Raw genomic sequence first — 15,945 nt, 5'->3', positions numbered from 1 at the left:
CTCATATTGACACTGGGAGATTTTGCAAGGTACACTTCTGAAATGATCTGGAAACGATGAAAACAATGCTCACTCCACTAAGTCTTCTGGAAAACTTATCCTATTATACAATGAGGCCTGTCCAGAAAAAGTCCAGCCATTCTCCATATAACGAGAATGGTTTGTACCACATCAATGTAACCTGGCAGCCAAGGAGAGTGGACTGGAATGCATATGTGTGAACACTGATGACTTCATTGTACTTACTAGTCAGTGGGCACAGTAGACTCCATTGAGTGAGCATGCGTACCGTGTGGCTGTCGCATTCAAAGTGACTGAGTACAGCAATGATTCTGCATCCAATTTTGTGTTAAGCTTGAACATTCCTTGGCAGAAACTACTTGTGTGGTTCAGAAGGCCTCAGCTATGGGCAACTGGTGATTGGCAGCTTCATCATGACAACATGCCTACTCATACATCATGTCTCATGCAGGGTTTTTTTTTTTTTTTTGTGAAAAATCAAATACCCAGGTGATTCAGCCCCCTACAGCCCAAATTGGCACCCTGTGACTTACAGTTTTTTTCTAAAACTAAAATCACCTTTGAAAGGAACAGATTTCAGACCATAAATGAGATTTGGGAAAATATGACAGGGCAGCTGATGGCGGCTGGGAGAACTGTGTGAGGTCCAATGGTGCCTACTTTGAAGGGGATTGATGTGTCATTGTCCTGTGTACAGTGTTTCTTGTATCTTGTATCTTCTTCAGTAAATGTCTCTACTTTTCATATTACTGGCTGGATACCTTCTGGACAGACCTCGTATTTTACATTCATCTCTTTGACCGTGCAGGATGGAGGACTATTTTTTCTCTGGCCACATCACACCTCTCTGTGGCGGGAACAAGACTCTATCGCTGAGGCTTGTGATGGTTACACAGCCCTCTGAAGAGTTTGTCACGAGCCATGGTGATGCCTGTGGTTATTGCTCAGCTAAAACTGACCAAATGGAATCACATTCAGTTGTTTGCTGGACCTCCCACTCCCTCTTCCCAGTATCACCTGTTCTGTGGAAAAGTCATCCTGGGGTTGGCCAAGTGCAAGGGTTTTATCTAGAGTTGAAAAGTCCTATATTTTAATTTCTAGCTCTTTCACCTTGGGCAAGTCAGTTAATCAGTTTCAGTTGTAGTTATGCTGCTTGTACAAGAGTGATAATAATACCTATCTTCTGTAACAGGTGTGAGAAAATGAGTGTAAGAGCTCCTCATTTAGGCTGACTTACACAATTGATAATTTTCCCCAATGGCAATGACTCTTCCCCTGGTTCCCGCCACAGCAAGGAAGGGCCCACATGTCCAGGACAGGGACAGCTGTAGCCACACTGGGCTCCTGTCCCAGTCAGAGTTCTGGTGTTTCTAAGGCTTTTTAACATTTAATAACAGGGAAAGATTCTCACAGAACACGGACTATTCTGAACTAGAAGTTTAAGGTCATGGTGTAAGAGGCACACTAGGTGTTACTCATGAATGTGCAACACTATTAACCCCCTCTCTGTTCTTCTACCACCTTTGTGAGGGGCAAGTGTGAGGCTGCACAACACGAATGAGGCACGTAAGTCAGCTGGCAAGCAGACAGGATGTGTAAAGAGATGAACCTCTACCACCACCCATCCCCAAAGCCACTTAGTGAACTCTGGTTTCCAGGATGGGGGGGGGGGGGGGCTTTTTACGGTAAAACTCCACACGTAAGAGAACACTGGTTTTGCCTGGGATAGAATACTTAAAATGAATTTTTAGCATTTAAGAAACTTCAAAACCTTGCCAACACATATGACTTTACAAACGAACAATATTTTAAGACTTTTTAAATTAAAAAAATCCATTTGTGAAGCAAATTTAAATCAAAGGAGGGCTGTGTGTCAGTCACCATTGTGTGCTACTCTACCTACTGGGTAAAATGGTTAGTTCATCTGAGTGTGCAAACATTTTTTCCTAAAATTTTGTTATGAGTGATGCATCTGCTCTTTATGGGAGTCAAAAAAATAGTACGACCACCAACCTACAGAGAAGATAAATATTTGTCAAATGAATGAATGGATGTTCTTTTGGAGACTGGCTTTTGAATGCAGAATCTTAAATTATTTAAATGAAATCTCTTTGCCAAGAGGCCTGGGGTTGAGGTGCCGGCTTTCCACAGAGACAGCCTCTGTTGTATTTCAGTTCCAACATGTGGGGTGCGTGTTCCACCTAAGGTAAGGGCCAGTGGCCCTGGGTCCCCTGCCAGGACCTCGAGCAGCCCGAGTGTTGAGAGATGTGTAGGAAAAACTAAACGGGAGCAGCTGCTGCAGCACGGAGAGGAGCAGGCTGAGGGGGGCTATCAGAGAACAACAAAGATTTTGAGAAAGACAACATTGCTCTTAAAATGCACTTAAACCAAGAGAAGGGGGTTTAAGTTAGGCATTAAAAGGATATGGTTTTGGTGTGGTGGTGGGAGACACATAAAAGTTGCCGTCTTCAGGTGTGCAGTGCGGCGGTGATAAGCACACGCACACTGTGCGCTAACAAGGCTGAATGTGAAGAGAATGTTGGGTCTCTCTCCTTCTTCAAGTCTTCCAGTTTGATTAGAAGAATATGGAATTTCCTTCTTGGAAATTTTGAAAAACAGCTCACATTCTGGGTCCCCAGGGGCTGGCAGCGATGATCCCCTAGGGATTCCTGCCAGGCCAGACTCTGTGGTGAGGCAGTGATGTGGCCGGCACGGAGGCAGGCACGCTGAAGAACGTGTGCTCAGGCCGTCTTGGGACAAAGTCAGAGATGCACGCTCACCTGAAAACGACCTCCGGCACTTATAAAACGCATTCTGTGTCATCTGATTTCTAAACTGGGGAGGGTTATGAGTTGCTTTCACCTGAAGATGACAGAATGATGCAGCAGCGCACTGCCCATTTTACCTTGGGTTTATACGCGTTCAGCATCGACATCTCCACATTTTGGCCTCTGACGTGTTTTGGTTGCCTCTGGACAGGCGGCGACGATGCCTTCTGGTTATTGCGGCAGACACAAATGAAGAAGAAGAGTAAGGCGATGGCCAGAGGAATAGCCACACTTGGCACCAGTATGTACAGGATTTCCATTTTATTCTTTTCCTTGGAGTCCTTCGAATCTGGGTGCAGAAATAAAAAAAAGAACAGAAGTTATACAAGTTCAAATAACACGTATATTACATTGCATAGTTTAAAATGACCTCCTATTCTTTATACACAAAAGTCCACTGTGAAAAAAAAAAAGAACTGTTGCTTATTACAATTTGTTTCTATCAAACCTTCAACATAATTTATTGAAGTTTAAAAGTTTAAAGTTCAAACGTTTAAAAATTGCAGAGGGAAATTATAAAGCGTTCGCATGCGTGTGGGTCCCCCTCGGCTGCTGCCCCTCTTCAGCAGCAGACCTGCGTTTCTCCAACACCTTCCAAGTTAAACGCCAAGTGAGTGGCCTGTATATATCCGAGAGCATTAGTGTGGACCACAGGGCTCTTCTTCCCTTGGCTGCCAGCCCAGATCAGCCACCGCAACAAGATGTGCCAGAAATCATGCCATTATCTGGGCTTGTTTGGACATACAGGGCTACTGCTGCATCTTCCAGAATCAACATCACTGAAGAATGCTGGCCCCTGGGACCACATGCCCACTGCCCTGAGACCACGGGGACTGGAAGTCAGGGCCAGCTCAGCCTCTGACCTTGAGCTGTGTGACCCTGAACAAACCATTTACCTCTCTGGGCCTCTCTTTCCTTCATCCACAAAAGTATCTATTTTGGGTAGTGTCTATAATTCCCTCCAGCACAGCACCACTGTATATAACTTGATACTTTTTTTGAAAACCAAGAATTCTTCTTAAATGGTTTCATATGAACCCAATAATTATGAGTGTTAACACTTTGAAGTCTATTTTTGAAATCTTACACATCCACTGTACCTACCATTGCTTGGAAAAGAATATAACACATGTAGATGGACCTTAGGCATATATTTCCTTTTATTGGTTTGAGTCTGGCCTTTACAACTAAGTACTTTAGGCATATAGTATCATTAATAAATTATTTGACTGGTAAAACAAACAAGAATTATGGGACAGTATTTAGAGGGGCTGCATGGTACATGCCCTGATCACCAATAACCTCATCAGCTATCCTGTTTTAAGAAAATCCAGTGTGAAAATTCAGACTGACACAAAACTCAGAGATGGTTATTGACTTAACAAAAGAATTAACCATTCATCCATTCACTTGTTCAGTAAGTCGATAAACAAACATGACTGCTGATGAGCACTATTCTAGGGCCTGGGAATATAAAGTTAAATACGGCGGGTCCTTTGCCCTTTAAGTGCTCATGGTCTCGTAAGGAAAACAGAGAAAAGATTATTACTCTATCTTGTTGGGAATGCTATCAGGGAAGTATGAATACAATGGTAAAAACACTCAAAAAAATCCCTTTAAACAGTGAGCTTCCCTAGTACATGTAAACAGGAATATACTACGTATAGCTTCTGCCTGCAGATACCTTGCTGGGGAACCTGTGGTTTAATGAGATGGAGCAGCAATTAATCACACTGCCTTCCTCCCAACTAAGCAGGCTGAAGACAGGAAGTGAAGAAGGGGCACCCAGATCTGGGTGACGGAACCGTGCTCTGTGGGTTAACTTTCAGGGAGGAGTTTGGGGTGGGGTAAAATCTGCTTATGGAGTATATAATACATTTTAATATTTATGGAGCATTTTCTACAGGCGCAAAATCATGTTAGCTGTTGTTACTAATGGGGCCAGGTACTGTTCTAAGCAGTTTTCATTAACTCGTTTATTTTATTCTCCTAATCAAACCCATGAGGAAGGTGCCATCCTTATCTCCATTTTTACAGGTGAGTGGTTGGGTAACTTGCCCAAGGACATGCAGCTAGTAATTCAAAAGCTGGGACTCCTCTCCTGTTGGTCTTGCTTCACGGGTCCTGTTCTAGCTCCTACACCACACTGCCAGTAATTTGAGAACGGCTGCTGTTTTACATGTATTTTCTTACGGTAGGATTCCTCTTGCTTCATATGAAAGGATGAGGGAGGTCTGAAATGTGGCCAGTAACACTGAAGCTTTGCCAGAAGTACTACTTTTGAAACTACCCACTTTATATACTGTGGCAGGTACACATATAACCCAGGCACCTCTGGGGGGCCATTCTAATCATTAGGAACTGGGTCGCAGGGTCTTTAGTAACAGTTGTGCCTGCACGTCTGTGGGTGGGTAGATAGAAATCACATGGAAGAGTGTCTACTCCAGAGCCTGCCAGCTAGATATACAGGTAGATCTCTATCATCTATCCATCCATCCATCATCCACTTTAGAAACAATGTAGCAGAATAAAGGAAGTGTACATTTTAGAGTCAGAAACTCTGAAGACTGCCTTTGTCTTTATGTATGTAACCCTCCGTAAGCACTTGGCCTCTCTAAGCAAACTCATCTGTAAAATGGGAATGTTAATGCCTATTTCATAACATCGCTATAAACAATAAATGAAGTAACATGGAAAATGTCTATTCTGGTACCTGTTACAAGTCAGTCACTCCATATTTACCCCTTACCCTCAGAGGGGGAAAGGATTCAGGGATAAAAGCTTCAGGCTGGGAATTCTAAACAACCTAAGGCAAGAAACAACCTCTCTTACCTCCATCTCCTCCTTTATTCCATCTCATTTTGTTCACATGAGAGATAATGTTCATGAAAGAACCTCAGAAAACTGAAAACTGCCACACAGTTGTTGGATGCTATGATTATTATTATTAAGATTAAAAAACCCTTTCATATTTCTCAGCACTGTAAGGGGAGAAGTGATGAGGGTAACGATTACAAAAGGAATGAGGCTGATTTAGGACAAACGTAACACTAGTCATTTTTTCTGGCCCAGATTTTTAGCAACAAGAGAAAGCAGGGCTCTCACCTGTCTGGCAAACAAAAGAACCTATTCTGTACATTCCATATCAGATTATTCACAGAACGCCTTTGATTGTAAATGAGAGGTCTGGGCCAAATTCCCCTGTAGGTCTGCAGGAGAACAAACTTCAAGAAGCTAAATCCTTTAAACACAGTCGAATTTGGCTCCTTCAGATTACACTGAGGATATGCAAATGAGCACAAGGTCTTCTTGCCAAGTGAAATAATCAAGCAGAACAATACACGGTCACATTGGAAGGGATGGAAAGCCAGTTCAGGCCTATTATTGTACGCCTGCCACACAACAGGCTCACTTTCCCACAGAGCTCTCCGAGTTTGGCCAGAAGGGGAGTCAGTGTCTGGCTCAAAAAACTTTATATGAAAACATTCCTCAGAACAACTAATGTTACTCATGGAAAATTAGAAAGCTAATATTTGCCCGACCTCTTTGAAATGTCCTAGCATTTTTATTCATCGTTTTAACCCAGTGCTTGGTGTTATCTTGATTTTACACATAGAGAAATTCAGTCTGAGAAAGAAGAAATAATTTGACAAAGCTAGAAAGAGTTACGGTAGGTTGGAATGCAAGCCTGTCTGCCTTTAATACTTCCATGCTTTATAAATTATATTACTAATGCAAGTTAGAATACTATGTGGAATTGTTTCTCATCATCTCCTTAAGAGTCTGAGGTTCCATCTCAATGGGGGCTAATATCCAGCAGAGATCATACTATTAAAAAGAATCACATGAGAACAATGGACATTATTCTTCCTGAGCACTTTAAGGGGAAATGGACGCCTCCAATGCGTGGCAAAGAACATTAGCAGAGTGCAGATTTTTAATACTTCCAAAGAGCTGTTTAAAAGTTAAATGCACATATTTGTTACATCGAGTTAAATGCTTGGGATTTTTGAAACCAACGATTTAGTCTGGATCACATGATTAATTTCCTTTTGAAAATCAATTTGGTATCGCAGTTCACATCTGACATTCCTGTTTTATTTTGACAATGATATTCAATACTTTGATTAGTAATTAAATATAATAGAGGAAACACTCCTTTCTCATCCTGGGCTTAAAGCAAGGTACACAGGGTTTCTCATTCAAGAGGTACTTTTATAAAGTGAAACGTCGTCTGGGATACTGCTTTTGAGTTAAAACAAGAAAATGCTCAGATCTGCAATATGGCAAAGGTGGGAAGAAACCTTACAGAAACTTAGAATTCAAAGAAAATTAAATAAGTTAAATCATGATCTTGCCTGAAAAAAAACTGAGAACCATAGGAATTGCTGCCATCTGTTACTAGTAGTAACTATACAATTGGCAGGTCTCTAGCAGACAGGAGTCTGCACCAGTAACACTTAAGCCTACACCTGGAAGCCGAAAGGGAAACGGTGGTAACCAGGCCTTCGGTGGGTACGCTGGGCCCAGCCATTCGATCCCTTGGCTTAGTGATGGGAATACCAAGCAGGTGATCTAGTAGTGCCTTATGCATTCACAAGTGAATTCTTAAACTAAGAGTTCCAATAGGCCGTATATAGTGATTCAAATTTTTCTCTTCAGAAGATGTTTTAACCCCAATAATTAGGAGACTAACTCATCTGTGAACACTTGAGGACAATCAGTAACTGGAATCCACAGGCATTTCTATACATTCTTAGGGGTTCTCGGTTTTCTCCTCTATAAAAGGAAAGAGTTGGGCTAATCTTCTCTTTTTAATTTAAAAACTTTGAATTTTGGGCCTGGCTGGGTAGCTCAGTTGGTTAATGCTGTCCCCATATGCCAGAGTTGCTCCTCAGTCACGGAACACATGAGAATCGACCAATGAATGCATGAATAAGTGGAACAACAAATCGATTCTCTCTCTCTCTAAAATCAATAAATAAAAATTAAAAAAAAATGTTCAATTATGGTAAAAGCACATAAAGAACTTACTATCTTAACTTTTTTTAAGCACACAATAAGTAGTGTTAAGTGTATTTGCATTGCTGTACAACACATCTCCACAACCTTTCGTCTTGCAGAGCTGAATTCCCATACTCATTCAACTCGTCCCGCCTCCCCCTCGCCCCAGCCCCTGGCAGCCATTGTCCTACTTTCTGTTTCTATAAATGTGACTACTTTAGGTACCTTCTATAAGTGAAGTTGTACAGTATTTTTTATGACTGGCTTATTTCACTCAATAGGATGTTCTCAAGGTTTATCCATGTTGTTGCATGTGACAGGATTTCCTTCTTTTTTTAAGGCTGAATAATACAACGTATTTTCTTTACCCATTCATCCACTGATGGCATTTGGCTTGCTTCCACCTCTGAGTTATTGTGAGTAATGCTGCAGTGGACATGGTTTGCAAACATCTTTTTGAGATTCTGCTTTCAGCTCTTTTGAATATGTACACAGAAGTGATATTGCTGGATCATACAGTAATCTATTTTTTAATTTTTTGTGAAACAACCATATTGTTTTCTATAATGGCTATCCCATTTTGCCTTCCCATAAGCAATGTAAAATGGTCCTAATTCCTCTACATCTTTGTTAACACTTGCTATTTTTTTCTCCTCCTCCCTTTCCTCTTTCTTCTTCTCCTTTCTCTCCTTCTTTTCCTTCCATTCCTTCTTCCTCTTTCTTCTCCTTCCCCTTCCTCCTCCTCTCTTTCTCCTCCTTCTTTTGATACTGGCCATCCAGACAGATGTGGTTTTGGTTTGCATTTCTTTAATGACTAGTGGTATTAAACATGTTTTCATATACTCATTGTCTGTATATTGTCTTTGAAGAAATTTCTGTTTAAGTCTTTTTCCCACTTTTTTTTTAAACTGAGCTAATCTTTAAAGTACCAAAACTCAATAGGTTTTATCAAATTAAATCTTTTTAATTTTTGATAGGATTATTTTAGAGTGGTAAACCAACCGCATTTAAACTTTAGCAAAACATTTGATCAAGTGATTACCTTTATGGACAAAAAATGAAGGGCTAGATAATATTAGATGAATTTGTAATTCACCATGTGCCTAAACCCTAAGTTTTAATCAGAAAATCACAGCAAATTGTGGAGGGCTATGCTTGAGGAAACCTGTCTGTTCAACATTATCATCAACTACTTGATGATGACATTTTTCAACTTGAAAATGGCCTGAATCTAGGAAAAGATACCTAACTGACTAGAGAAATTTTTTGTAGAGGGTCATACACAACAGGCTAAAATAATGACCTAAGACCACCAGTTGAAAATTTATAAATAAATATTATAACTTGCAGTCAGGTTGAAGACCTTGCTAGAGAAGTCCATGATTAAGCAAGTTTGCTAAGTGATTTTTGATATAACCAAACAAAAGAGAAACGAATAAGTTTAGTGAAGACTTGAAGGTTCAATTGGACCTGGCAACATCACAATGAAACTGCTCAAAACGTTTCTCACACACAGCACTCAGAGCAACAAAATCCCCTCCTTTGGCCATACTAAGTCACGGTCAAAAACGTCATGGTCCTGCTCTACCTGTTCTAGTAAAAACACTCCGACAGATGTCTTCTAATCTGTTATGTTTTTAAGAAGGCCTTTGAAGAAGCAAGAAACATCCAGAGGAGGAGGGGGATAGGAGAGAAAGACTGGAGGAGCCATATGGTCTTTAAATCAAAGAAAATCAAATAAAGGATGTGTAGGTGTCTTCAAATTTGGATGAGAAATGACACCAAAGGTTACAAACTAGATCCAGTATATAGACTTGTTCCTTATTAGTATTTTAAAAAATAGTGGCCAACATTTTTTTTTTAAATCAGGAAATTTAACAATACAAGTTCTGGGTCCCAGCTTGCAAAGGCAGGTTTGGAGTGGCGGGAGCCGTCCCGTACCCACGTTGTGGGAGAGCTGTCCCCGTCTCGGGAGGCGCCTGGCACTGTTCGAGCAGAGGCTGGATGGTTTCTGTGCTTCCTCCCAAGGTTCTCCGATTTTATAAACTGAGTTGACATTCCTTCTTTAGGTCCCTGCAGAACTTTTGACGCTCTTATGAAGCAACTGATTTAAAAATAGCCATATTTTCCCTAGTGTGCTCAGCCCACCACATCCAGTTTAGTCCTTGTCTGCCCAGCTCTAGGCTGTGGCTGACCTCAGTGTGTATAATGGTATTAATAGGCACCCTTGTCCTCTGGCTTCCAGTTAGGATCAGCCAAGGGGAGGCATTGGCAGGATAAAAAGAATTGGCCAGGACAAGAAGAGAGTATGGTTGATGTGTTTGTTCCCCTGACTCCCTCCTTGCTGGGTTGCAGAGAGTGGCCTTCATCCCTCTACCGAAGGTCACAGCCTGCACTGCATTGCCCTCTCCCTTCTGCTTCAACTATGGGGTAAGGTAACTGATCGTCCCCTTGATTTCCCAGGCTGAGGATGGTAATGCCTCCCCTTCCTGCTTGCCTGGGTTCTGCACCTTGCTGGTTTTCCCTAATTCTGCCACTGCTATACATAATCTCTTCATAAAATTCTCCTTAGTCTATTTGCTTGTGCCTTTAGCTTCCTGCCAGAAACTTGACTGATACAAAGCCAATGACAACAGTCCTTGTGGTGTTATATCAGAATTCTGTCACCATAAACATAACATACAAAATTCCAAAATGGTCAATGGGAAATGAGTAGAAATACAAGCTTTAAAGAAATACAGGCTTTAGCTATATTTGCAAATACCGTGAGATTTAAGCAGCCTAGAAAACAGCAAAGTTGACTAACTTTTGTATTCTTGTCCTCAAATTTTTTTTGGTCCTTTGTGGCTTGATATAGTGATGTTTTTATTCCTTCCATATTTATAAACAAAACATTTATTTTAGTGTTTCCAAGCATAAAATATACTTGGTTTGAAATCAAGTGGTTTGAACACTTTTGACTTTTATTTTAACCATGTTCTTGATTACAACTTTCGTTGAAGGAGCTATCAATCAATGGATCAGTTGTTTCTGAAATTAGCACACACTACCTAATGTTTTGGTGCTGTTTTGAGGACCAATGCTCAGTCAAAGTGGACTTTGTTCTTGAACAGCCCCAGTAGATTAGTTGGCTTGAGAGCTATTTTTTTTTTCTAATAGATTTAAGATTTCTATCTAATGTTGAAAAACTACACAAATTTGTATGAAAAAACCTGGAAAAATTAAAACTGTAGACTAAATAGTAATTTAAATTAATCCTAGTATATTATGATAGAGGAGGGGAAATTTTGGCGCCATAATTTCTCTCTTCATGGCAATGTTGGACTTAAATCTGCTAAAATGTATTTCTGCACCACAATTGAAGCTTCAATAAAAGTTTGCTTAATTGATTGTCTAGTGATATGGAGGAGGAGGAGGAAGAGGAGGAGGAGGAGGAGAATTACTCTGTCACCAAAGGGTTAAGAGGGTTAAGATGACAAGGAGTACTTCCTATTGACCTGGTGGTTGACCCAAAGAGCTGAGAGCTTCCAAAAGCTTACTGCTAGACTGGCTGACACACTGGGTAAAGACTCAGTATATACTGGGACAGTGAAAAAAAACCTTTGAGAGAAAATTATTTTATGGTTAAAAACGTGTAGAAAACTCGACTCAGTTATAAGTTTTGGGCAACTATTGTTCTTTCCTTTGTTGAAAATATATAAAGACTGGAGACCCAAGTACATCTTGAAAATCTCTGCAGTATAAAAATAACTCTTCCGGAAAGCTTCAAACTACACAAAGCAGTGCTCTATTCCTTCCTCCTTTCCCCCTCCCCACCACCCAATTCACTGTAATGTTCAATTTTGGTTTGAAGAAATGGCTGAAAGACAAATTGCCTTACAACAGGTCTTCTATGAAATATGGGAGAAGGCTGCTGACAGAGCGAGTTAAAAACTGCAGTGTTCGCAATCTGGAAAACATCTGCCTTGCCCCGGACTGTAAACCACCACATTGTAGAAAATGGTTTGTGACAAAGCAGAACCCAGGGCGGGTGTTTGTAAGGTTATGGGACAAGTCAGGGCTATTCAGGCACAGACCTGGGCAACATGCCCTTTGGCAAACTGCTGCAAAGCAAGGACTTGAAAGGAAACACAAAAGCAACAGGCCAGGTACGAAAACTCCAAACCGAGCCAACGGTCCACTTTTCTTATCAATGGGTACTCTTCAGTGAGGCTGGTATAGGAGCAAACACAATACCTCTGCTTGGAAATTCCAGTTGTTTGGTAGAGGGGGAAACCTTTACTTAGAGGTGAATCGGACATGCTATCCTGGCTAGTGAAAGAAATGTGGCCTCAGAACTTGATCTAGAGTAAAATAAAGGGCCAAGGTTTGGAAATTAGAACACCAATCCAGTAGAGGTTCTGCCTCCCCATACAATTTAAGAAAGAAACAAATAAGGGATTTGTGGGAGAGAGAGAGGGAACGTAAGTCACATGGTAGACAAAATACAATCAGTGCAAAAGGAGCTCTCAGGGAAAAAGACACAGCCCCATCCCCAGCGCTGCACGGAAAAGCAATGATAAGGGCTACAGTGCAACTGTGAACCTGGGAGGTGTGTCTAGGTGCCAGTTGGAAAGAACATAGGCAAATGTTTCTTTTTCAACTTAGTTTCCACCCAGCCCACAGTATTTGGCTTGGAAGGTAGCCATGGTGACTAGAGGTGAAAGTGTAGTGAATGAAGGTTTGCAGGCAGAATCTCGGGGAAGATGGCCAACTCTGAGGACTGGGAGCTGGACTGCCGGGAAGGGAGGAGAGCTGGGACTTGACGGGAACAGGGCAAACTTGTGGGGCCTGGCCGAGCTGCTGCGGGGGAGGGCTGGTCCATATCAGGGCTCAGGCTAAGTGGGGCTCCATGGAGTCACTCAGAGTAGATGATTTGTAGAAGGGGGCTCTGTTCCTGCACCAGAGGAGCTGTGAAGAAGACCATGGATGGACAGAATCTAAAAGACCTGGAGTTCATAAAGATCAAAGGAAAAGGAAAATGATAAAGGAATGTGCATTACTCTGAATAATGGTGAATTTTTTCTTTAAAAACTTTTGGCATGGTGGACAGAAGACCGGACCAGCAGTCCTATGGGCCTGGTTTGATTCTTCTTTTTTTAAGATGTATTTATTTATTTATTTTTAGAAGGGGGAAGGGAAGGAGAAAGAGAAGAAGAGAAACATCAATGTGTGGTTGCCTCTCACATGCCCCCTACTGGGGATCTGGCCTAGAGGGACCTGGTCTGCAACCCAGGCTGAACCTTGGCTTTAGCTAAAACAACATTGCCTCAGCTTCTCCATCAGTAAAATGAAGATGATGCCTTTATCCTACAGTTATTGTGAGGATCAATTAATTCAATATATTTCATTGAGCATCAATTAATTCACAGGCCAGATGCTGGTATAAAGAACTTTCGACAAACAGCAGCCATCACTAACATGCAAAACACATAACAGCAGCACACAGAAATGTTGGGAATTATACGACAGTACTTAATGCGAATCATATTTCTTTCATCTGATTCTTCCACTAGATTGTCAGCTACATGAAAATACAGTCTGATCTAACATGTTCACAGAGTCTGATGCACAGTAGAAGCTCCATGCATATTTGTTTCAGTGAGTGGCTGAATAAATTATTAACCGTTCTCACTGCTAGATGCCCGGGATAGGAAAGAAAAGACAGGAAGGCTGAGAGGTCAGGTCTTGCCCCAACTACCCTGTTCTTTCACTCTCGCCAAGCACTGCCTGGGTACACGCACACAGTCCTGGCCAAGCCAACGCCCAGAATCCACTGCGGGCAGATTTGGTTGTGTTTAACTTTAGGTTCTGTCTTAGAGGGAAATTCACAGATAAAACAATCTGTGGCAGACTGTTCTCCAGTGCTTTGATTCTAGAAAGTACAACAAATGCTTATGTCCTGCATTTAATTAAGCCTATACTTGTGTTAGCCTGACTAACTTGAAACAAAAACAAAAGTTATCAGTAGGAAAACGAGAAACCCCATGGAGACTTTGAAATCTCCCAACTTTGACTTACGTAGAAACGTATTCATGAGACTCTATCCCATCTGGGAGGGAGGTAGACAAGGACTCATTTCAAATCTGCCCCACAAGCACACAGCTCATGGTAAAGTGAAAAGTTATTCTCAATGTCTGTCTGTCTGTACACACATATACACTCACTGACATGCATAACCAGAGAGTTTAAAGACAGGCTGGCTGCAGGTTTCAGTCCTGGATCTATTTCTTATTAACCCTGTGGCTTTGGACAAGTTACTTAACTTCTCTAAGTCCCGGTTTTCTTTTCTTAGGTAGAATAAAATCCAATTCATAGGGTTATAAAACTATTATACATAAGATAATACATAAAAAGAACTCTTAGCATTGTCTTTGGCTCATTGTAAGCTTTAATAAATGTAACTGCTATTTATTACTGTTATTCTATAGTCTAAACTGTGTAATTTATGCTATATATAATATACCGTATTCTATGGTATAAATGTTATATTTCCTATTCACCCTAAGGGTTCCTCAACCCTGGCACTGTTCACATTGGGGTGGAAACTTCTGGAGACAGCTCTGTGAGTTCTGGGCTGTGCAGCAGCATCCCTGGCCTCCACCTAACAGACACCAGCCTCACCCAGCTGTGAAGATCAAAGTATCTCCGGACACTGTGGAATGCTCCCTGGGAGGCAAACCTCCCGTTTGAGAATCACAGATTACGGGGTGCGGGGGAGAGGCAGTGAGTGGCCCTAGAGACAGGGGACCTAGTCTCTATGAATTAATTTGTGATGTTGGTTAAGTCCTACCATTTCCCTGGACCTTGGTTTTCCCATGTAGTAAAACAGAGCAGGAAATCCCTACTTTATCTTTCATGATTTTTGTAAGGATAAAATGAGAAAAAAATCAGCTGTGCTAAAGAAGCATTGTAAAGCAGGGCTGCGTCACTCTTATTTTGTCAGAGGCCGGCTATGGAGGGATGATGGCGACGAGCCTCGCCCTGGAACAACGGTGGACACTGGCCCCTTCTCTGCTTCTCGCCCGGGGAGCCCGGCCTCCCTGTCCCTATAACGCATGGATCTGTGTCTTGGCCTGAAGAATGCATGAGGAACTGCTTTCTTTCCAAATGAAATAAAAATGTTCTATTTAAAAAAATTATTTTTGTAAGTGGTGAAAACTGCCTTGTCATCTCTAGATTTAACTTTCATCCAAATTTATCTCTCACATGACTAGAATTAACCGGTCCTCAGAATTTTAACTCTGACCTCTGCAGACTGATATTCAAAAAGAAATATTCTGAAGGTTTCCAGTATCACTGCACTGATTAATACTATCCTAATGTACTGCCTAATACTCTGATAAATTTGTTCATCAGCAAGGGAACATTTTTCCATGTCATAGCATATTACGGGAATTGGTGTGCTGGAATCCAGAGGTTGAGTCTATTGTCTTTCTTTTATTTATTTCTGAAAGATCTTTAAACAGGGGATAGAGTGTCTGGGAAAAGTGCATGAGCTAGAGTTTAGTTAGAGCTCATGTGGCTAGATGATGGTTCAAGGTCGAATCCATTGGTTGTGTGATTTAGACTAGTCCTTTAAGCCCTTCGGAACCTCAGTGGTGTATGTTACCGACACTCACCGCACAGCACAGTTAGGAGCTTTAAGTGGAGAGGGATACATAAAGCAAGGAGCATCATACATGTGCAAGGTAGGTGTTGTGTAGATGTAGGAGATCTTTCTCTCTGTCCACGATCAAGGACCATGCAAGGATTTCTTGCATCCCTCAGAGCATGTGTTTGGTCTGATTGCTTCAGAAAGGCCATCGAAATGAAAACCAATACTTCTTAGGTATAATTTACAGTCTTGACTTAAACTAATTGTAATGAAACTTGAACTGGATTACCAACAAATCTTCTAGGGTATGAGTAAATCACCTCCATACTTCTGATGGGTATTAGCTGGAAATTAAGGGTTAGAAGTCACCTAAAGGACAACTGCATTCACCCAGAGTGGAGCAAATGATGTGCTTCTTCCTTAAAATAATCCATGTGGTTTCCTTAAGGACACACA

The 15,945-nt window shown here is 41.4% G+C and overlaps 1 protein-coding gene across 1 annotated transcript in view; it reads right to left on the bottom strand.

The window, feature by feature from the left end:
* Positions 1 to 15,945, bottom strand: part of ROR1 (receptor tyrosine kinase like orphan receptor 1) — a 376,952-nt gene that overhangs the window by 16,064 nt on the left and 344,943 nt on the right. Inside the window, exon 8 of the mRNA XM_028511715.2 lies at positions 2,927 to 3,138. Coding sequence (XP_028367516.1) covers positions 2,927 to 3,138 — 212 coding nt within the window. The remainder of the gene's footprint in view (positions 1 to 2,926; positions 3,139 to 15,945) is intronic.

This window comes from Phyllostomus discolor, chromosome 5 (genome assembly GCF_004126475.2).
Source record: "Phyllostomus discolor isolate MPI-MPIP mPhyDis1 chromosome 5, mPhyDis1.pri.v3, whole genome shotgun sequence".
Lineage (NCBI taxonomy): Eukaryota > Metazoa > Chordata > Mammalia > Chiroptera > Phyllostomidae > Phyllostomus > Phyllostomus discolor.
The sequence above is the reverse complement of the archived record's forward strand: the minus strand, read 5'-3'. Positions and strand labels throughout refer to the sequence as shown.